The 23,974-nt window shown below is 46.4% G+C and overlaps 1 protein-coding gene across 1 annotated transcript in view; it reads left to right on the plus strand.

The window, feature by feature from the left end:
* Positions 1-23,974, plus strand: part of CACNA1G (calcium channel, voltage-dependent, T type, alpha 1G subunit) — a 100,704-nt gene that overhangs the window by 57,585 nt on the left and 19,145 nt on the right. The window contains 8 exon segments of the mRNA XM_010150615.1: positions 6,488-6,614; positions 9,925-10,050; positions 10,663-10,752; positions 11,333-11,537; positions 14,001-14,051; positions 19,866-20,017; positions 22,406-22,515; positions 23,534-23,667. Coding sequence (XP_010148917.1) covers positions 6,488-6,614; positions 9,925-10,050; positions 10,663-10,752; positions 11,333-11,537; positions 14,001-14,051; positions 19,866-20,017; positions 22,406-22,515; positions 23,534-23,667 — 995 coding nt within the window.

The raw sequence follows: 23,974 nt of genomic DNA on the forward strand, positions 1-23,974 counted from the left end.
GCCGAGCCTCTCCTGCCAGCAGCCGCACTCATGGAAGGGAAGGGGCAGGCGAGACGAGGGCACGGCATCTGTCGCCAGCGTTGTGCACAGCCTCCTGCTGCTCCGCAGACAATGAGCGTCCGCAGGTCCTGCAGAGCTGCGAGGAGCTCCGGGCGCTCGCTGTGTTTTGGGACCAGCCCCAAGTGCAGTAGTAAACTGATCAATGCCTCTTCTGCTCATTAAAACACACATCCCCTGCTATTTGTGTTCTCATTTGCTCTGTGTAAAGTGCAGCTTAACAGCTTCTTCTCCCCCTTTCCTTCAGGCAGTCAATGGCTTTCGTAACAAAGAAGGAAATTAGTAGCAGGTGGCAGATCATTTTTAAGGAAGCAGAGACTAAACTGTTGCTTAACCTAGAATGCAAAGAAGCCTTTTTCCCCTCAGTTCCCCATTAATTTTACAGAGACGTTTATTTTGAAAAGTGATGAAAGCAGTAGTCCTGCTAACTTGGTCCCTCATCTCTAACAGCAGGCAGTATCCCATGCTCCAGGGGCAGGCACCCCTCTGACAAGAACCTGCCCAAGGACCAGCCTCTTCCAAACAGGCATCTGTTTTGTCCTCTACCCCAAGGCATGAAGGTTTCTCTCCATGCTAAATGCAGTCCCTCTTTAATACCATTGTTGCTGCTCTTGTTATGCAGCAGCTAATAAACCTTCCTGCTCAAAGCATCTTTGTGTGCCTGTCATATCTTACTGCTGCTTCCTTCATGAAAGGTTTGCTTTGCGTCAGGATTTTCTCTTTCAGGACAGAAAAATAGGACCCTGCTTCTGACAGAAGATGTTGTTTTACTACCCCTGTGTGAATAATAAGTCTAAATAACAATGGCCATGCCTACACGTATATCTTCCAAATATTCTCATCAGCTATGAAAGACATTCTGTTAAATTGGGCAACATGTACGTTGTGCCTGGTGACTTTTAGCACGTGAGCTGCTTTAATCATTTTATCTGGGCAGATAGCGGTGTTGGTGTGGTTCAGTTCCCTGACCATAGACGTGAGCTGCTTTAATCATTTTTATCTGGGCAGATAGCTGGTGTGGTTCAGTTCCCTGACCATATGACTACAGTGTCTTCCTATGTGATTCCTATTCAGACTTTTTTTTTTTTTTCCAAGTGTCCCCTGGCATCTCCATGTCAACTGTAGTTTCTGAGGGCAGTTCCTGCTGGATTGCTGGTTCAGTAGATCTGCTCTTCTCTTCTTTTTTGGCTGATTTTTTGGCTGATTTTTGACCCATGTTAAGAAAACCTAGAAAATAGTCTGGGTAGCTCTGGGTAAAAGAAGGATTGATTTCCTCTCTCTGAACTGTGGAATGCAAGTTTCTCTCTTGAGATGGTGTGGTTAAATCAGATCTAGAGGAAGAGGCCTGGGTTGTGCTGAGCTCTGCTAGAGTCACCTGTCTGACCTAGTAAAAGCCCTGTGTGCTTCTTTACAGAGCTGTAAGTCTGTCAAGCCTAGACCTGGGTCTTCATTTACTAGAGCTTTTCTCTTCAGTCACCTATGTGCCTGAGGAGTCTGCAGTTATGGAGAATAATCCACTGAGTATCTGCAGGCTGGAGGAAGACCTGCCATCTGGAGCATGTGCAGGATTAGGCTCTTCCATTGCTATTCCATTCCTGTTGGCATTTGGTATGTTTTCTCAAGAGAGCGTGTGAATGTTTTCAGCCAACATACTGCTTTCTACTACAAAGGAAATGTAAAAAGACAGCAACAAGCCCGTTCCCTAAATATGTTCACAATCAGTTCTATTCCCCTGTAATTAGATTTGTAGGAAATGAAAAAGCAGCCATCAAACGGGGGCCTTTTCAGTAAGTCATAAATCTCCACATGTGGAAACCCATCTGCCTCTGTGATGCACATCTGGGCTGCCCTGAGTACACCTCTGCCTGCAGCTGCCCGCTCTGCCTTTGTCGCGTGGCTCAGGGATCTGCCCGGGATCAACATAGGATGGCAGCTGGGATGGGCGACCTGAGGTCTCTGTGTACTGTGGCTTCGGTCCCCATGTCCGGGTGAAGTCCCTAGTGAAGACCAAGCCAGTTTTCCCTTCCCAGGAAAGTGTAGGCAGAGACCAAGGCGAATGCTCCGTCCCCACCACGGCGGAGCTAACCCAGCTCCTTCTGTCCTCCCTTTCTGCAGGCACTGGGGGACAGGGCTGCAGGGAGGGCACTGACAGTGAGCAGCCAAGCCATGGCTGTGTGTGTCACCCTCAGCTCGAGGGCAGAGACAGCTCCCGTCATCTCTCTGTTGGCTTTCCTGGTTGATGGTCTGAAGGGGTGGTTCTTGCAAATGACATCACCTTCGTTCTGTCTCTTATTTTCTCCTGTGAAAACAACCTTGTTGCCTTATGCTGCACGCAAAACCACACATGCTTGTGCCTTTTGCACAGGCATTAAAAAACCTGGCCCGTGTGACAATCACGGGCTTTTCATTGCATGATTGATTATCAGCCTCCAAATTGAATCCACGAGGATTTGATCCCAGCTTGATGACCAGAATTCCAAAAATATATTCACAAAGGAGTGACATTTAAAGATGTTGCCATGACCCTCTGATGTTTCAGCCAGTAGAGGGATTGCTTATACAATAACATTCCTTCCTAATGCGTTCAACCTGCTGTTGTTGGGATCAAGTGTTGTAGCTTAAGATACAAGAGAAATCAAAATTGAAAATGTATTCAGAATTACTCTGGGTGGACTTCAGTGCTGTTTCACTCTCTACAGAGTCTGGGCTTTGACTTCCAAAGCAGGTGGATAAATTAGTCACTCTTCATACCACTGCAGTATGAAAGAGTCATTTTATAGACTCTCTTTTATCTATCATATTATCACCTTTGCTAATTTTTTTTTAATCTATGGAGGAAGGTCTTTATTAACGTTGATCTGCTACTCCATCTAAGTGCTGCTACTTCTTCTGATCAGACTAACAGGCTTGACGTTAGTAAATGTCATCCAGCTGGGGTGAGGCTGGCAGTGGGTTTGGAGTGTCTCACACCAGGGGTTTAACAGCATTGGGAATGCTGAGACCAGCAGAACCAGGAGGAACTTCAGGGATTAACATTTCTTCACACTGGGGAAAAAAAAATCAATTCATTTCAGTGTCCCCATTTGTCATATGCCTAATGCAGATGCAGTGGGTCTATGGCTCTGGCAAGCCCAGAGGGCTCCAAATCAGCTGCATCCTTCAGCGATAAATTCCAGGCGTGGTGGGTCAGATAATACGAGTTTACAAGCCTGATATCAGCAGGACCTTGGGCAATATTGATGAGGTGTGGGGATGCTCTATGTTGACATATTGGAGATGACACTAATAATCTGGAAATGCTGAGGATTTTATTGGCCCTTCTAAGTTATCAGACTCTCGGGAGAGCAGCAAGAATCTTCGCGTGGACTTGCCTTGATGTTGGATCAGGCCCTTAGTCTGAGACAGCTTCAAGGTCTGAAGGTTTTCATTAGTAAGAACTATTAGTTTTCAAAATCTTTTCAAAGTCTTCTCTCCCTGTAGGGCTGGAAACAGCATTGGTATGGAGCTAAACTGGTGGCAGCTTTTACCCTCATGCATTCTTATTTGAGGAATTCCCTGGTTGATCAAAACTCTGAAAGCAGCCAAGTGCTGCAGTTTCTTTGCCCTTTTTTTCTTGACATACATGACTTCGTGAAGTCAGACAAGTAACCTCCTATTTTCTCTCTCGGCTGGATACCAAATAGCGTCTCACAAGGGAAATCACTTTATTATTTCTAGAATAGGCTTTCTTAATAAGCATTGGAGAAAATTATCGACTTTAGACTCTGGAGACTAAGTTTCTTCCTTGTTCCCTAAAATTTAAGGATGCTCCAGTAGTTAGACCACAGGCCTTCTATTTAGAAGACCTTGACTTCTGCCCCATTCTTTGTGACAGTGGGCAGAGTACCTGTCAGGATCCCTAAAGGCACCAAAGTACCTAATTTCCACTGAAATGATTGGAAATGAGGTGCCTGCATACTGCTGAGAACATGGCTTGCGGTCCTCCTGCGCCTCAGTTTCCCATCTGTAGATTGGCACTATTTCCCCCTGAATGGTGTGAGGGTAGTAATGTGAGGGGGATGGTGTGGGTTTTTCTACCCTCTGAGGATCCATAAGAGCAATTCAGCCTTAGACTGCCCAGCCCAATGCTCGCTTTGTGTGCTCAGAGGGAGTGGGAAGAGCCCTTGTCCTGTGGACACTGCTCATTAGGCTGGATTAAGCAGCTCATGGAGTCAAGCACAGCAACCTGCCATCCAGTCGCCTTGGCTAGCTGGCTTTGGCTCAGGTCCCTGTGCAGGCACAACGTGATAGCAGTGTAGCTGCCCCAGCAAGGACCTCAGCCCGAGCTAGTTCACGTGGGCAGTTTTGGCATCCCACACCGACCAGTCTCCATGCTGCCATGGGGTCCACACCATCCCCTGGGCCATCTCAGCCCTTAGCAGCCTTCTGCTCCCTGACCCATCTCACCCCACAGCTCACTGCCTGCAGTAACACAGACCTGAGCATCAGCAAAGCCGAGATACCTGAAACGGGGATCCGCAGCCGCTACCTGGGAGAGACACCCAGTGTGAGGAGTAGCAGCATCCACCTTTTGTGTTTCACTGGTAAAAGAGTGGATAAAAATACCACCATCTGTTTATTTTTTTAAATGATAATTGAAGTTACCCTTGACATTTCGAGTAAATATTTAACCAGAAAAAAAGGGAAATATTTTTTAGCTTTTCAGGATAGTGTTTAAAGCCAACAGGAAGACCAGGTGCCTGTGCACTGAGCTCTGCAGTTTGCTTAAACCCATCGGCTCTGGGGCAGGAGAGAGTTGGTGTAGCCGTGGCTGGGGTCTCAGCTAAGGCCATGCGTGTCGGGCATGTCGATATGTCCATGGGGACCTCTGCTAGGATCACCACAGAGGAGAGAGGAGCAGAACTTGGATCCTCTCCAGGCAACAAAACTCCAACTGTGCTTCAGGTGGTGCAGCCAGACTTGGGGCGAAACGGGAGTGGCGGTGAGAAGACTCCCATGGCAAAGGAGAGAAGCAGGCAGAGACAAGAAAGGGGGGGAATTTTGTGGCACTTTTGAGTGCCAAGTGTTCAAAGGAGTCACCAGCTGGTACCCAGAAGCACACAGGCGCTTCCCTCCCGCTGATTTACACAGCAGACAGCTATTCCTGCCTTGGGAAAGCACAGTTTCTATGGCATCAGTACAAATTGATTTACAGCGCTAGTGAAATGCTTAATTCCAGTTGGCATCAAGAGGAGGGAGGTATGCAACCTCTTCAGATGCCTTTCTCGGTCCCCCAGCTCTCCACCTTTAGGTCTGTGAGCCTGAATACCTCGTTCATCTTGCCCAGCATGGTGAGATGGCTTCTCTAAATCACACAAGCCTTGCCCTTTCATTGTGGTGGTGTCCTTGAGAGTATGGTACAGCTTCGCTTTTTTTTTTTAACCTGCTTCAGTCATAAAATCCACGTTATTCTTCCCCAACCTTCTTATATGATCTAATCCTCTCTTATGAAATTCTGTGCGGTACCAGACAGAGAGAAGCTACAGAAATAAGGTTAGATGCCTGTGGTCCTGCTGGTACAGTTTCATCTGGAGGACGCCACTGGCCCAGGAGCTGAGATTGCACAGTGGGTATAAAGCAGAGACTGGTGGTGCTGGGGCCCCATCCCTCGAAACATTTGAGGTCAGGCTGAAGGGGGCTCTGAGCAACCTGATCTAGTTGAAAATGTCCCTGCTCATGGCAGCACCCTTAAAGGTCCCTTCCAACCCAAACCACTAGGTGATTCTATAATCACTACAGGCCGCTGTGTAAGAGCAGCTGCTCCGTTTCGCAGACTGAGACAGGGAAATCAAAACTCTTGCCTAAATCTACACAGGAATGGACACTGGGAGGCCTCTCTTTGCAGTCCTGGACAGGATACAGGCATAAAGGTGTGTGTTTGTGGATGGCCCAGACCAAGAGGCTGGGTTCTGGGGAAGGTATGATCAGGGCTGGAAACCTAGAGAGCTCTTTGGACCGACTGATAGAAAAGAAAAATGCCAAGGCTTGAATATATTATAGTGAATGGTAACTAGAAGATGCTGCAAACGGATCAGGAATAGGTAGTGGGATAAACTAAAACCATCATTCCAAGTTTGAAAAATATGGGAGTAGCCTATATGTCTTCCTTTCCTAGTTTTTCCTCCAGTGACTTTCTGGCCTGCCTCCTCCTATGTGGCCTTCTCTTCTTTTATGTAAAGCTGTATGTGTAGGCAGAGACCCCTTTCCCTCCAGCACCTCCATAATCTCACAGGCCACTCTTCCAGAACTGCTTCTTCCATCATGATTTTTGAGTTATGTGCCATTCTAAAAAATTCCCCAGTACTGTTTTCTCTGCATCTTCTATCTTGATAGGAGGCAGAGCTGTGCCAGAACAGCAGTAACATAGCTTTTGTGCTTACTTGCCCCACAGAGTCATTAGTCGAGCCCAAGGACTGAAGCTGGTGGTGGAGACTCTCATGTCATCCCTGAAGCCCATTGGGAATATCGTGGTCATCTGCTGTGCCTTTTTCATAATCTTTGGGATCCTGGGAGTTCAGGTGAGTCCCCTTTAAGCCTCAGCATCTAACCCAAAAGTATATGTACGGCCCAAATCTGGGTGTCTGTATCAATGGGCAGACTATAGCCTTTCTGAAACGGAACCAGTGGGCTGTTTGACCTTCTTGGGGAATGTTCCTTGCTCCTAGCGAAGAGGAAGCAGATTTAGAATTATTGGACAGCCATTAAAATCTCATTAACAATTGCACCCTAACAACAGTGGACAGCAGCACACGTCCCTAGCCATAGTGGAAGGAGCAATGCTTAGAGCCAGTTAGTGGGGTTGGTTTTGCCTCTTTCTGGTTCCCCCAAGGTCCTCTGCCCAGCTCTAGAAATGTCTGTGGGTTTTGAATCCGTAACTTTGCCACAGTTAACAGCCTGGAATGACTCAGACTCAAGGGCTTGTGCGACACGCTGTCCCTACCCCAGCACAGTGTGGCCTTTCTGGTGCTCTCAAGACACATTAATTCCTGACTTCCAAATCTTGGGTATGTGCCACTTGACCCGTTGAACTTTCTTGAAGCTTCCCTGTTGCAGGCAGGTACAAAAGCCAACATGATGACCCCCTCAAAGGCACAGAATGGCTTTCTTCATCCTTTCCCCACCACAAGGACTTCTCTGTCTGCAGCGGGACATAAATCAAGATATTTCTCCCCTTTCTTTCCGCCACAGAAGGGTCAGGTCTGAGGCATGACATGTACCACCGGAAAAACTCTGCTCAGGGAGACTCTTCAATCCCATTCCTGTTCTGTCTGGGAGATAACATGGGGACATCTCCCCTCCACCTTTCTTCTAGGCATAAACCAATGGGGAAATAGAAACTCTCAAAGCTGAGAGTTTGCTTTGTTGGTTTGTAAACTCCAGAGAGACCTTGACCTGGAGATCCATTCAGATTCTGACAGTTTGTATAACTGAAAGCCTGCAGAAATAGAGATTTCTGAGTCTGCTTCCTGCCAGCTCTGCTGGCAATATCCTCAGTCCCAGGAGCACAAGAACTCGGGTGAAAAGTGGCCGAGTTTCCAATGCAATTGGTTTCTCATTACCTGAGAAGAAGAGATTGTTTCATATAAATATTCTGACATAACAGTTATTTCTTTCTGAAGTTTATCTGATCTGTCACAGCCAGCTTTGGAAAGCAGCTCTGTTTGGCTTTGGTTTGGAAAGGTGTCTTATATCATATTTTATTCTAATATACTGTTTAAATAATAAATACAGCATTGAAAATAAACAGAGAAGAAAATCATGCCATCCATAACCACCTCAGCAGCTAGATGGGCTTAGCATTACGCTACAACAACATCCATCCATTACGCTAAAGAGATTCATAAAACTAAGCATATCCCGTAAAACAATATAAAACTCAGACACGGGAAAATTTATGCCAAACAACAAAACTTGCAGTGTGCTCTTTGAATTTCCTCCCTGCTAATTGTGATTGCTTTCCCCAGTGACTTGCAGTCTTATGTTAAATTGTTGTGACTAGTGATGTGCTTAAGTGGTAGATACAAGCAAGACTGATCCTGTATTCAGGATGCAAAATTCTCAGTTAATATTGATGTCTAATTAGGTGTAAGATGAGGACCATAGCTATTTTCTATAAAAAGATGATCTCTTCAAGTTACAGTTGGTTTTCCCATGTAAATACAAACTGAGGATCAAACTAGAGGGTTTTAACGCTATTAAAATCCAGACGTCTGTGTTTGTAGCAGTGATTCCTCTTGGCAGGACTGGTTTTGTTGTAGAGCTTGCCCACATGTCATAATTAGCCATTAATAAGACCCAAGAAATAGATAGGTAAAACAGGTACAGGAGGAAACGCTGGGTATTTCCCTTTCGGATGTGCTAAAATCTGAAGCGCTGACAGGGATCGACATTTTTGCAAACTGGGCTTTGTATTTCCAAACCCCGTTAGTAACTGTGTTACTGCTCCCATCTGAGTGGCATTATAGTCCCGCTCCCCGAGAAGTTATGTTTATAGACAATATATTAAAACCAGTTGTTTACCTTCCTGCCTAATTAAGACTTTTCTCTGTGAAGGCTATATCTCCCCAGTCTGCTTTACCCATGGATAGTGTTTCTCCATGGAAAGATCAGGGAATACTTCTCTTCTTGCATCCAGAGGTTTTACGACTGCGTTGAGTGGTGATTAATTTTGCATGCCTAGAGAACACCCTTCTGCTGTTGATTTCTGAAGGAAACCCATGGAGCAATGCGTGGGTTTATCTTGTTCGCTATTATTTCTACTGATATTTGTCTAGAACAACAGATCAAAACCCATCAGCGTCTTTTCTCTGTATACCCAGGTGGTGTTTTAAGGAGCCTGGAGAGCAGGCTGCCATTTCCCCCCAAAACAGTAATGCCAATAGCTTCTGTCAGCAAATGAAACCAGAGTTGTTGGATGTCTCCCAGGCTTTGATGCCATCCATCCTGCCAGCATCAATCACCCTGTCTGAAGCAGTAATCACCCCCTGCCACGCTCCGTTCTGTGCACGGGAAGCACCAGGTCTAGGATTAAGCGTGTGGAGGCTCATGTTCCTCGTGCAGGTGTAAATCAGGAGCTGACTCCCCAGGAGTTGCATCCCTTTGCTTACCCCAAAGGAAATAAGATCAGGATCAGGCAGGCAGCCCCAGTTGGGTTTGGCTCCTTAAGCTCTGCACAGGGAATATTTTCAGAGACCCACATACAGACTGCAGAGCCTAATGATGGCTGGAGAACAGCACCCAGGATCCAGAGACCAGAGCTGGACTGACAGCAGTCCTGGTTCAGCAAGAGCCCCACATCACTGGCAGCAGCTGGGCTCCTCTCTGACGTGTCCCCTTGTGACCCGTAAGAGCAGAGCTTAGTCCATCGCCGTGCCACTTCAGTGCCACCTTTTCTCTGCTGACGGAGGGCCCTCGTTACGCTGAAATTGGCAGTGGCTCTTGAAACCAGCATCCTTGACTGGGCTGAGAGTCGCCGGGGTCATTCCGCCTGCGGTAAGAAGCCATTCGCCAGTCTGGGCTATTAGCTGGGGCTACGCCTGAGCTGCTGATCCAGAAGCAAAGGCCTCTAGGCCAGTCTCAGGTCACTGAACCAGACAACCCAATGCACAAGGAGGGTGTCCTAAATGATGTGAAATCATGCATTTGCTCATTAGGTGCATATTACACAGGCTGCTCTCACTTAATAACCCACACGAATGAGGCCGTTTCCCTTCACCTCTCTGGTCGGCGTGGGCTGTGCGGATTACCCCAGGAGAAATGCCCATCGTCTGCAGAGAAATCCTGTGGACCAAACCTTTACAGTTCCTCTCTTCTTTGCGTGTTTTGCAGCTTTTCAAAGGCAAGTTTTTTGTCTGCCAGGGGGAGGACACCAGAAACATCACAAATAAATCGGATTGTACAGAAGCAAGCTACAAATGGGTCCGGCACAAGTATAATTTTGATAATCTCGGCCAGGTATTAATAGAATGGTAATCTGCTTCTTTGCTCCTTTACCTCCTTGCCTTAAAACCTGTGCATTATTATCCCATGGGATTTTGTTACAGGGCACTACCAGTGGCAGTAAATATTCAGTTCACATACACAGCATTCTCTCTCTGTAAATCCCAAAGGTAGTGTTTCCAAGCAGGCATACACTTCTTTTCGGAACAGAACAAGCACATGTGGCTTCGTGGAGTACTTAATTGCTTCACTGCTACATAACAAACCAAATATATCTTGCAGAAGGGCTTGTCTAATAGAGCCGGACACTTTGAACCATCTCTGCAACACAGCCTTATTTTAGTAGCGTGGTAAGGAGTAATTAGTTGAGAGCAGTAGAGACCTGGAGGGTGGAAATGAAACTGCTTTTGTCTTCGTCTTTGTGGTTTCTGAATTAGTGCTCGTTGCTGGACCAGGCACTGGCACTGATAGGTTTTTGCTGCCAGGAGAAACGTTGGGCATGAAAGTGTCCCATTATCAGACAGGTAATGATAATCCTCAGACAGGAAAGGGCAAAGAGGAGTAAAATGTTACAAGTAAAAGAGCTTCAGTGCAACTATGTCTAATTTTTTTCCCATCTGTTTCTAGGCCCTGATGTCTCTCTTCGTTCTGGCCTCCAAGGACGGGTGGGTGGATATCATGTACGATGGCTTAGATGCCGTGGGAGTGGACCAGCAGGTACGTGCTCTAGCAGAGCTGTAAGAAATGACTTGTCCAAGGTCGCACACTTTGGCTCTTGTTTTGCAACGTACTGTTGGTTTCCACAGGCAATCAGGGTTGGGATCGAGGGAGGCGTTTCACCCAAGTCCTGGGGTGTGACAAGGAGCCCAGTGAAAAGTCTGGGTTTGGACCTTTTCCCAACGGATTTTGCTACACAACTGCTGTAGCTGTCATTAGGAGAACTGTACCTATTGAAGAACGGCTTGATGTTTCAAGAAATTTGGACATTTAAGGAGAAAAAAAAGTGCTTTGTGTGGGTACAGGTTTTTGGTGAGGGACTCGGAATAGCTGCAAATGATGCTACTGACCTGCTGATGGCAGAACAGAGGTGGCTCTTCTGTCCTCAACGTGCTTTGTGTTTTGGGAGCATCCAGTTAAAATGTCTGAGGGCTCTAATTTTCAGGAAGAGCAGGGCACGCTGAGCTGCCTCAGAGGAGCCCCCACAGGTTTTGTGGATGGGGCAGCTGTATCTGTCTGCTCCCTTTTTTTTTTTTTTTTTTGAGGTTCAGCTGACATTTGCTTTTCTCCACTTTTGTAGCCAGTCATGAACTACAACCCAAAAAACTTCATCTCCTGCCTGCTGATCGTGGCCTTCTTCGTCCTCAACATGTTCGTGGGGGTGGTGGTGGAGAATTTCCACAAGGGTCGGCAGCACCAGGAGGAGGAAGAAGCCAAGAGGCGGGAGGAGAAGAGGCTTCGCCGACTGGAGAAAAAGAGAAGGAGTAAGGAGAAACAGATGGCTGGTCGGTAGTCTTTCCACATCTTTCTGAGTCCTGCTTGACCTTCCACACGATCCCCTCCTCCCTCCCCTCCCTGCCTCGCGTCTGGTGATCATTCTTCTCCCAAAAGCATGTCCAGCTATAAAATTTGCATGAAGGAAATAGTGTTGTTTTAGGCTGAGCAAGGAGCCATGGAAGCCTTTTTAATGGCTGCATGATCTGTAATGACCTTTCCATTTAAGGTTATTTAAATTAAAATATAATAATAATCAGACCTGGAGCTTCTTGGATAGCAGAGCTCAGTGTTACACAAATAGTGACAACTGCAAAGATCGGCAGTGCCGGATGGCACCATAAATCTTCTGAGTCATGAGCACTGTTGCTGATAACTGGATTCACTATTTGGTTTATTACAGCCTTGTAATGCCACAGTGATGTTACCTGTCCCATTTATCAAGCAGGTTTATTTATTGGCACAGTAGCACCACTGCTATTCAAGAGTGTAATAAAATAATGGAGCCATCTCATTCTAGTAATGCTTAAAAACTCCTTAGAGAAACATATCAATGCATTTGCTTGAGAAATACAGATTAGAAAAAATAAGCAGTTGAGGAGAGTAACTAACTAGACAAAATAGCACTGATGCAAACTGAACCAAGCTCCAAACTGGATGTGCAAGCTTGCAGCCCTGCCTAGAGAAAGCTTTACAGGTGAAAGGAGGCTAGACCTCCGCTCTGCTAAAAGTCTTCAACCTGACGTTTGTCTTTTAGTCTTTTTTTCTTTTCATTTGGTTGAACAAGTAAGAAATAAGTCCGCCAGAGGCCAGAGGTACTTTTCTTCTTGCATGCTGTCTCTTCTGACTGACCTTTTTCCATTGCCCTTCCTGTCCACGGGCTCACACTTTCCCTTCTGGTCGGTCTGCCTGCTGCTCTCTCCGTGTCCCCTTTCACATCTCTTCTCTATCTTTGACAGACTTTAGTACTGTTTAATTGGCTGTCTGATCAGGTGCTTGTTCTGAAAACTGGTAATACTATGTGTTTTATTTTTTTAACAGTCTAAGAGGTGTTTAATAGCTGTGACAGGCTTAATTGTGCGACCACGTACCGCAACGGTGTCTCAGCCTCTCTCAGTTCAGCCCTTACCCAGAACTTTCCTTTGGTCACGTCTTTAAGTCCCATGAGCTTCACAGGTTTTGTAACCAATCGGACGTAACACACCAGCCCCTGGACATAAGACTTTGTTTTATGCCGAGAGCCTGACTTCCACAAGGGTCAGTGGAAAGATGGAGGCTTCCCTCAAGAGCGGTGCAGGACATGTTAGTTCTCAGTTAAGTGGAATATAGATGGAAAGATTTTTTTTGCTATGTTTTTCACATCATGGAAATGCCTAGAAAGCTCTTACGGTCAGTCCAAGTTCCACACACACAGTTTCAGGCTGATGAGTTAGAAAATGTTTTTACAGACTGGATAGAAAGATCCCTGTTTAAAGATGCAGTTTTGGAAAGCAGACATTTCTGTAGAAGAAAAATAGATGTTTAGTTATTATTAATGACCTTATTTATAACGCTAGAGGAACTAGATGAAGAAAAGACGTAAGTCTGGGCAATTTCCCAGCGGGAAGGAATCACAAACCATCCTTGGAGATATGGTTATTCATTCAGTCCTATGAAATGCCTAATTAAAGAGGCAATAAACAGCTATTTTGCTGAGGATCAAATATTGCTGAGTATTCATTCGCCATAAAAACCTTTCAAGAGCAAAGTATGAAGCCCTCCAAATCGCTTCAGAACAGTTTTCCCAGTTCACATTCAGTGAAATGTTGGTTTTAATTGACCGTGTCCAGCTTTGCCCTCGGAGACAGCAGATGTCATTGCTCAGCTTCATTCTGCATGGTGGGAACTTGCAGATGATACCAAGACTAGGGCTTTGATTATGCCAGCAACTGCCTGGGAGGTCCTTTCAGCTGGGCTTCCTGAGCATCCCCAGTTGCCCAAACCAACCTATGGATGTCAGACGTAAACAGCTAACTGGTTGCACAGTCAGTTTTGATCGTAGGCTCTTCAAATGCAGTTACCCAATTGGATACCTGAAAACCAGAAAAGCATGTGGGATCCCAGCTTGGAGAGATTTAGGCAGGCAGGAGTGGTCACTGTAAGGCACGCTGGCCCAGCAGGATACGTGTCCATCCTTCAGGTACAAAGTCCGTCCTTCAGAAGTGTCTTCTCCTTCGTCATCGTCAAGCCATGGGATTCTCAGGGATCTCTTGGGCTTCAACCTGTGTACGTGGGAGAAGCACAAGAGCCCGCCCTTTTTCACAACGAGCCTGTGTACCTGAGCCCACCCTCCATGAGGCACAAGGAGAGGATCCCACAAGGAAACATTCCCAATAGAGGCAACGGAGAGCCTGAGAGCCGTAGGGACCTCTGAAGGGGAAGGGAAGTCTTGCCGTGTGTCCTGCCGGGTGATTAATGCCGTTTCGTTCTTTTAGATCTAATGCTGGATGATGTATTAATGGAGAGCTCAGCCAGTGCAGTGCAAGGTACTGGGAAGTCGGCACGTCTCGTCCCACTTGAATGGCAGTGCTGTGTCACTAACGGCTGGCCACCGCTGCTGTGAGGCATCCCACTAAACCGTGTGTGTGGTGCAAGCTCGTTTGCTTACTTCATGGCACACGCATATCATTCTGAACTGCAGGTCTGCAGACCTGGCTCAGGACTGACACTTGCAAACCCTTAATTTATCCCTTGATCATGTTATGTTTTTCAGTATTTTTTTTTTCTGGTTTTCATTAAGACACTGTCAGATTCTTCATGGCACTTTTTTTTCCCCCTTTTTTTTGTTTTGGTTTTGGTTTTTCTTAGAGAATAATGACTGGACTGTGAAATGCATCCTTTGTGGTTTACTCTACCTTCCCAACCACCAATGTAGGAGTCTCTGAGTAATTTGCAGGAGCGTCTCTGGAAGGCAGGCAGTCTCACTTCAGGACGTTATTTTATTATTTCTCCAGCCCTTGCTCACTGCTCCACAAACACTGTACTTCAGGGAGGCACAGTACTTTTTCAGCAGGGTAAAATTCAGTATAGTGCAGAGCCTCGATGCTTTAACGGCGAGATCAACCCCACACCAGCCCTCAGCATGGTCATGGAGTTCAGCCGTTGTGCGTCCCAGCTTGTAAATTCTTCGTATCGACTGAGAGTCACTCGATCCATGAGGAATCTTGTGAATTAAAAGAAATAAAGATGCCACCTCAAAGCCTTTCCAGGTCCTGGTGGGCATGGACTACTGGGGTTTGACCTGGCCACCCCGGCCAGGGCTTGCTCACATCTCCCTTTCCCATCCCCCCTTGCCAGGACGGTGCTCAGGGCTGCAAATCTGTCCCTTGCTCTTTTTATTTTTAGGAGAAGCTTTGATCTGGCAAGTATTTTGTTTAATTCATAACTTAAGGATATTAGCCTGAATAATTAAAGAGGCATCAGCATAGAAACAAATATAGCTGTAATTTTTGACAAAAATAATATGCTAGGAAAATTGTGCCATTAAAACTCTCACCTGTGAGCAAGCTCCCCGTGCTTGAAATGGGAGTGGGGCTCCATCCGTCTCTCACATATTGCAGGGAGTTTTAGTTAAATAAAAATTGCAAGGGGAGGGCTATCAGCTTTCACTGCAGAGGATAACTCAGGGAGACCGAGGTTCCTACCTTGTATTTCTAAGGCCTTGTTGGAAGTTATCACAACATGCTTTAACGAATCCTGAATCCCCTTCCCATTGCCATTCCTGGTATTTTTATTTCTTTGCCTTCATTCTTGCTCTTCTTGGCAGGCCTCCTGTCCTCTCCTGCGAAACGGGGGCAGCACGAGGGGGGTGTTGTCACTGGGCTTGGGGGTCTGTTGGGCTTTATTTCTTTTTATTTTCTTGTAACATCTTTTCCGTTCCTTCAGAGCTACACCAAGGCTGGTTTATTTTATTTGATTTTTAAGGCACTGAACTCATTCCAAACCCCTCCGTTGTCCTGCGCAGGCTCAGAAAGACTCTTAGAGTTTGCCTTTATAAAGCATGCGATTGTCAGGTCTGTGCTTTGTGTTTCCTTTTGTTGTCTTTTCTTTGGATCCAGTGGTAGCAAATGTGCCATGCTGTTCTTCAGGCACCGGCGTGAGGGGATAGGAAGATTTTATTTCTGAAGCAGGCTGTGGGGGATATGAGGGAATCAGTGCCGGGTGCCGTAGACGAACCTCCTGTGGTTCAATGAGAAATCTGTAGTTGTGACCCCAAAGCTTCCACACATCTCTGCACTTACAGAGGGCTGCTTTTCTCTTTCGGTGACGATAAGGTGGAGAAGAGTGTGTGTGTGCTGCTGCCTGGTGCTTAGCGAGATATTATAATCTTTTTTTCTTTTTTTTTTTTTCCCCAATTCTACATTCTATCACAACTGGAATCTTCTCAGTGGAAATAATTTATCATTTTCCATGTTGCTTTTTTTTTAATTATTATTGTTTTCTTTTTAATAAATCCATTCAGTACAATAAAAGCCAAGTAAAACACTGGATTTAAATAAAAAGTTCCTTCAGTGCAAACTACTTTTTAACCTAATAATATTCTTGATACAGTTTGTAAATCCAGCTGCGTCACGGGCTCGTTGCTCACTGGCTTGCCGCTGTCCTCCAGATATACTCAGACCTGCAAAGTAGTTAATTCCCTCATTACAGGAGAAGGAAGAAGCTGGAGGAGACAGTAATGGAATTGTCCCACTCTCGTGAATTCCAATTTCCCATGCCCACGCACCTCCGGCTTGAAAGCCACCTCGGGGAAAGTGGCAATTTCTCTCTTGACAGGGCTATATTCGGAGGCAGCCACTATTTGGAGATATTTCGGAGCTGCACGGCCAGCCCGATTCCTCCCAGAAAAATGCAGTTAATGGGAAGCGAGCAGCCCCGGCCCCGTCTCCCACAGTGCCAGCAGAGACCGGGCAAGCCCTGGGAACTGCGAGGAGCGGGCAGTGGGCACTGGCCGGCACAACTGGGGCTGCCCGCGGCACTGCTTTACGGGTCACCGGTGCTGTTTCACGGGTCACGTCTAAGACTTGTCAGATGAACAGTGGCACGGGGCAGAATGCCCCAAACCCGGGCTGAGATCGCTGAATTTGGAGCAGGCTTAGGAATGGGAAACGTTTATCCCACAACAGCGATGGTCGCTGCCCTTCCAAGTGGCAGGAGAGGATGGTGATGAGTTTGGCTATGCCAGGGCAGAGGTTGGAGCTGCCTGGGGCTGCTGTGCTCTGCCTCCCAGTACTTGTTAAGGGAATCAGTTCTAATCCCACAGGATGATGCCAAGAGAAGTACAGAATATCGGTTTGGGAAACAACTTGTGTTGAGAGCCCGTAAAAATGATGAATTAAAACCGAGTCCCCCCCCCAGCCAGGCACCGCTCCCCTTGCCGGCATGGTCACCATCGCCCAGGAGGAGCGGGCTTGTGGGACTCTCCCAAACCAGCTCTCACCCAGCTGCGAAGCCTCCTTTCTGCCTGGATTAGGAGGAGGTTGCTCAGGATCCACTGCCTGAGCTGATTTTCTCCAGCGTACCAATATCTCCCTTTGAGCCCCGCTCCTGCCCTCCAGCCGCGGTGAAGCAGCTTGATTTACACCCTGTTTACCAGCCTGACCTCTCGTAGTGGGCTTTTGCTGTATTTCCCCATCTTCTCGCATTCTCATTCTGCCAATTCTTCTTTTGTTCATTTTGATCTCCTCCTCTTCTCTTTAACACCACGTGTGCCGGGAAGCCAAGTTAACCTTTCCAGTGATAACCGAGACTAACCCAGAGCTCTTGTTGTTCTTGACACAGTGTATTGTAACAGTACAGTCATGTGGTGTTGTGTTAGTTGTGGAGTTCACCACCTGGAGTTTAACAGATGTCTGTATTTCCCAAGATGTTGGTATTGTTTAGATCTTTACTGCAATAATTAGCAACGATACTGTGTGATAGGGGGCATGGGCTTTGCACCAGGGTCATTATACACCAGCAACGCCCAACTTCGCCGCGGGACTGCGCGGGCGAGGTTAAGGAAAGGGTGTTGATACAACGGCACAAAAGTGGTTTGTCTGCTCGGAAAGTCCCCTGCCCGCCTAGACACAGTCGCTCTTTACCTGTGGTGCTCGGGCAGCATGCCAGCTTGCGTGTGGTTCATCCCGCGGTACTACCTGCGTGGCACTAACGGGCACGGCCGGCATGCGGCGAGCGGTGATGGCATGCTTCGTAAACAGGGTTGGCGAACGCCCTCTTAACCGAGCTGACGGGGAAGGATGAAACGTTGCCTAACGCTCATTTTCTAAGGCTGCCAGCGCATCTGCGGGAGCAGCATCCGGAGGCGTTGGGCTGGGAAAGGTGAAAGGGAGCTTTGGGAGAGGGGAGATGTGGAGGGAGAAGCCTTTGCAGATATCTGAACAATTAGCAACCCTGCTTATAAGGTCATGCACTGGCTAATCCAGGTGCAGGAGCTCTGCACAGGAGACATTTTACAAGCTCTCTCTAAATCCTCTCTCTGTTCTAACGGCGTCGGCGCTATTCTGTAGGATTTGGAATTACCTGTCAGTCAAAGCTAAGAAGAATTTGAATTCCAGTGTAATTATTCATAAGTAAATCCACTGCAAGAAAAGGCAGAAACATTGACATTTTTCTTTTTTGAATGTGAATTATACAAAATGTAGAAGAAGTAAGTGATCCAATTAGGATGGCGTTTCTTTCTGAGATGATAAGTTGGTTCATAAAAATAGGTCCTATTCCTAACCTAATTGTATTCAAACATTTTAGTTAATTTGCTACTCATAATTTAGCATAATGTGATCGAGATATCTTGACTTTATGGAGATTTATGCAGATTCTGAGATATCTGACAAAGTCTTACGAGTGAGTCAGCAGCTACCAGTCTGCTTTTTTGTAAGCACTCAATAGATTCAGCATGAAAATTCATTTTATAGACCTTTTTATCGATATCGTGCTTTAGCACTCGGGTACAGATCACCTAAAGCACACTGCAGATCAGAAAGTGAATATTAATACGGCCTTTCATTTGATGACACTTGAAGCAGAATTTTGGGCATTCCAAACACCTACAGAATAAAACTGCTGAGTGATTTGTCTCTCTGGTCCCCGGGCTGTAAGGGAAAGGTCTGTCTCTGTGGAAAAAACAAAGCTACTCTGATTTTTCAGGATCCTGTTATGAAGCAGGGAGCACATGAAACCATTAAATCTCTGGGTTTGATTGCAATGTCATTGGCTATTGACAAAGTGAATTCTATTTCCAGGCAAAATTTCATCTTCTAAAATTAGTTTTCCCTGAGGGCAACCCAAACCTGTGCTTTGTGGCTTCATTCTGCCCAACTTTTTTCCTTGGAGTAATGTATCAAACTGTAGATTTTCTCAGCAGCACTAAATATCAAGCCATGTAATTCTTACAGCTCAATAATTTTCATAACCAGTTGATCACCTAATTATGAGAGTAATGTTATACTCTGACATATTCAAGACAGTCCTTTCCACTTCAATCTGCATTATAATGCCTCCTTGAAAATTGTACTGAATTATATACTCAGCCTTGGCATTTCCTCGTTAGAGATTAGGTGAGTAAATGAGTTTATCTCTAGGAACATTCAGGGTCTAAAGAGCATATGTCATCCCTGAGGCAGCCGAACACGGGAATGTGTTGAACAGTGAAATCTGTACTTTGATAATCTTTTCCTAAATGGAGTATCGCTGTTTGCTAATCGCTAAGGCTGACTGATCAGTTTTCCTTGGTATCTTTATGGATCATTTTTCAGGACTCTGACAGCCAAAGTGTTGAATTTTGCTCTCTCTACAGTTTATTGCAAAGAACATAATATGACTGAATTACTCCTCTTTCAAAGACCACCACTAACTTGATGGCCTGTATTTTTAAGCCATTGTTAGTAAAATCTGTCCCCAGTATCTGACCATTAATTGGGTTTTCAGATACTTTGGGGATTTTTAAGATCAGTAGAAACAAAAAATGTTGTTTTAATCTAAATTTAATTTAAAAAAAGAAAACATTCTTTAGCAGCACAATAGTCCCAGCTCACCTCATCCCTGATGCCATAAGGCTGAGTATAGCGCATGTCCCACTGAAGATGTTTAACGGATGTAAGATGACGGGAGCCCTGCTGTGTATTAAAAATGGTAACATGCCAGCAAGAAAAAAGAAAACCAAAAAAAAAAAAGACAGCATGTTGCTGTAATCGGTCTAGAATTTATCATCTTTGGAGTTGGAAAGTGAGGGCGCCTTGACTTCAGAAAGACGCAGAGAAATGACTTGACGTGCCTCTCCGCTCTCCTCCTCCCCGCTGCAGAAGCACAGTGTAAGCCCTACTATTCGGATTACTCCCACTTCCGCCTCCTGATCCACCAGATGTGCACCAGCCACTACCTGGACTTGTTCATCACCGGCGTGATCGGCCTCAACGTGATCACCATGGCCATGGAGCACTACCAGCAGCCAAAGGTACTGGGGCAGAGAGAGGGGGAAAAGGAGTTGGGGGGGGACATGCTCAACTGTGGTGGGATGTGCTGACGGGCAGAGTTAAGGCCAGTTTTGCTGTTAGACCTTGGGAACTCCATTCACCATGCCTGACGTGTCCCCTTGCCCCATGGAGCATGTACCCAGCCTTCACCTGGCTTCCAGCTCAAACCATGGCTTTTGGATCAACCAACCCGGATCCTGTTGCACCTCTCCCATATACTGCAGGCGTGCAAATGGACTGCTTTGAAAATGAGGCTGGGAGCGGGTTTGTTTGGTTTGCTAGATGAGATCATCGTTGAAATCCTTTGCTTGACTTAGGTTTTCCACCAAAACAAGGAGAAAAAGGAAAAAGAATAGTAGAATTTGTGAAATGGGTTTTTTTTTCAAAGTTTCTTCTAAATCCCCAGTGTCAGGGCCCAGTTTTCACAGGCACTGGATTCCATGACTGTCATTAAAATACATTTTAATATATTAGTGCACTAAGTTCCTGGGTCTTTGTCATACTCTGAAAATAAAAACAGCCTGTCCTGGGATGTCAAGTCTCTTGTGCATAAGAATGAAATGGAAATAGCTGCCTTTGCCATGTAACTTGTACTTATTTTTATTAGCCACTTTCAGAATGAATAAATATAACACACAATAGGAGGAAATATTCTTTAAGACTAGACAGGGCTTGAATACTTAATGTCAAAAAAAACCCAAACAAATAAGACATACAAGTGAGGGGAATAATATCATCTAGCCTGTCCTACAGAAGCCAAAAAGTGAAAGGGCACAAGCCCAATTTATTTTTTCTGTATGGGTCACCTTTAAATACCCTGGAAGGCTCATTGCATGATTCAGTCGTTTGGTGATGAAAAAGGTTGTTGGCTAAGGAGCCTCTACTGGAATCGCTCTAGGGCGCGCGTCTTACCGCAGTCGTTTTGCAGCTACATTTTCTCTTGTATTATAAAAATGTTGGGCAGGCTTTTGTTTTTAATTTTCTTTAGGAAAATAACATTTTGTCTCTAAGCCTCCGGTATGCAGCATTTGGGTAATAACTCCAAGCCTGGGCTGTGCTGAGATGACAGCACCGTCAGAGCCGTGCACATGCTTGAGAGTCTTGCTGAATCAGGGCTCCAAAATCACTCTGATCTGGGCGACTGATGGCTGGCAACCTGCAGATATTTAAAAGGCTAAACATACCAGAGAGTTTTATATCCCAGCTAACGATGGCTCAGCATGTCGCTGCTGGAAGGGGTTGGGATACCCTGGATGCTCTGTGGGTGAGCTCCCAGCCAGAGCTGCTGCTGTGCGCACAGAGGTGGTTCAAGCAAAGAGCTACTGGGCAAAATCTGCTTTTGCCAGATAAATACACTCATTTGCTGGCAGAGCCCAGGTTCCCTGCAGTATGACAGGGAGGCTCGTTCAGAGCCTCAGCTTCCTTTGGTGGCTGGGCTTGTACTTCTTGGGCAAGTGAGGTGCTTTTGGTCCATGGATGCTTGAAGCTGAACTGCAGCACACAGGCCGAGTGCACGGCTTATATTCCATCCACTAGGATATCTCCTGCTCAGGGATCAGAAAGTCTTGTTTTTGCCCTGAGAGCACTCTGTTGCCATCTCCCAAGCTCCCTAACAGCGCTCTGGACACAATTGTTACCTTCCCATTTGATGGACGTTACTTAGGCCACGCAGGAGGATGCTGTCACAGTGCTCCTTCATCAGTGGGACTTTTGGGATGAAACGATCTCTGATGTGGCTTAATGCCTGACTTAATGCAGGAGTTGTCCCAGCCAGGGGGCACCTGTAGTTAATGTCGAGGCTGTGACACCTGCAGAGGGAAGGGTGGGCAGAGGAAAACCCAAGGCACTCACTCCTGCTGGCATGCCATCCCTCTCTCCTGCTCCTTGCCAAAAGCTCAAGGTGAGAAGTAAATGACAGCCTGTCACAAAGAAGCCATTTGGCCAGCGCTTGTGTGGTGCTGGCCAGCCCACAGCTCCTGCAGCAGTGCAGAAAGGAGTAAGTGGGATGAAGTTCAGCTTTCTGCCAAGAGCACGAGGGTTTTTGCACTGCTGACACCTGCAAATGCAGCAGCTCTTACCACTCACCCGAACCACCCCAGCTGGGGCTGTGTTACTGCTGTGGGGTTGGGGTTTCTGTCAGCCCCTCCTGTGAGTTGTGTCGGCCGGGTTGGGGCCAGGCAGAAAGGCAGTCTGCACTCCCTGAAGTACTGGGATTTTTCCCTGGGACACTTGTTGGAGAAAGCCCATGGTTGGAGCCTTTTGTCTGTAGTTTGGAAATGAGTAACTGGTGAAAGGAGGGCAGGTTTGCAGGCAGCGAAGCCCCTGAGCAGAGCTAGCGCCGAACCCCCTGTCCTGTATCCACACTCCAGGTTCTCGATGAAGCCCTGAAGATTTGCAATTACATCTTCACCGTTATCTTTGTCCTGGAGTCTGTTTTCAAGCTTATCGCCTTTGGGTTTCGTCGCTTCTTCCAAGACAGGTAACAAAAGCTCCATCTTGACCAGCAGCAGTTTTCTGGAGATAGCTGCCCAAATTCAGCATCCTGCACCCCAATACTCTTCCTGGTGATGTCAGTCTGACACGTGTGAACGCGTTTCGGTGTGACTGATTGATACTTGGGTTGGGGAAGGCTTGGGACGTGAGTTGGAGAAAGGATTGCGCGTGCCAAGGAGTGCGACTGCACCACTTTGGCCCTTGGGAGTGGACACAATAGGAACGAGTCTCACCCCGAGTGGCTGGTTCACCGACGACCTGGTGAAGTGACAAAACTTATGCCAACAGATAGAAATCTGGTCCTGAATGGAAATGAAAGGGACAAGGGACCACTTTTTGTGCAAATGTAAAGCAGCAGATGAAATTGCCACTTCTTCTAGATTTTTCACTCTTCCATTTCACAAATACGGATTTTATGTCCTTGGTGAATCTTCCTCCTCCCATTTTTGCCTCCTTCCATAATAGCAAGAGCGGTGGCACTGAGCAGGACTTGACACGCGCCCTTCAGCAGCTGAGGGGCAGTTCCACACCTCTCCCCACATTTTGGTTTCCGTGCTGGGATTACACCCTTCTCAGACATGGCACAAATCCCTGGGGTATTTCCTTCACTCAGCGTGATTTTTATTGCAAGAACTGGACGCGGGGTCCGGTTCTTTCTAGGGCAGATCCCACGCTGAGGTCCACGAGCGTCATGTCTGGAAGTGGCCGGAGAGATGCCGCAACATCTCCCCTGGGGTCTGCAGCCTCTGGGTAGAAAACTGCCCAGCTTTTGTTTCTGTTTCCCCTTAGTCAAGAGTATCTTTGGAATTGGCTGATTTTCTAATGAGATGCAGTAGTTACGATGATTTCATAACATAACTGCTTTTGTATAATACCCTCAGAAAAATGCTGCAGATTCATTTGAGCGCTAGAACCATTGAAATGACTGGAATTCATGTGAAACAAGCTACCTCTCCTTGCCAGCTTCTTAGTAGATGTTGAACTTCATTTTGTGTTGTCTCCAGATGGAACCAATTAGACCTGGCAATCGTGCTGCTGTCTATCATGGGCATCACTTTGGAAGAGATCGAGGTGAACGCTTCGCTACCAATTAACCCCACTATTATCCGAATCATGAGGGTTCTCAGGATTGCTCGAGGTGAGACGAATAAAGCAGGATTGACTTGCATTTGAGGTGCAAGGTCCCCCCAAGGAGAGAGTTAAGCGTTGGGAAACAGTTCTGAGGCACATCCCCATCGTGATGTGCATAGTTCTGGCATCAACAGGCTGTAAACAAATAAAAGAACAATGGGGGAAAATACTTGCAAGGAGCCAAAAATCTGAGCCAACTGACCATGTGTTTCTATCTTAAGAGGACTTGAAGGCTGAGAGCTCAGAAATAAAAGAGAAATAGCTGTAACTCCCAGAGTTGTACCTGGAAAAAATATGCCAGTCAAATCAAAGTC

The sequence above is a fragment of the Eurypyga helias genome, unplaced genomic scaffold, assembly GCF_000690775.1.
Source record: "Eurypyga helias isolate BGI_N326 unplaced genomic scaffold, ASM69077v1 scaffold15344, whole genome shotgun sequence".
NCBI classification, from domain to species: domain Eukaryota; kingdom Metazoa; phylum Chordata; class Aves; order Eurypygiformes; family Eurypygidae; genus Eurypyga; species Eurypyga helias.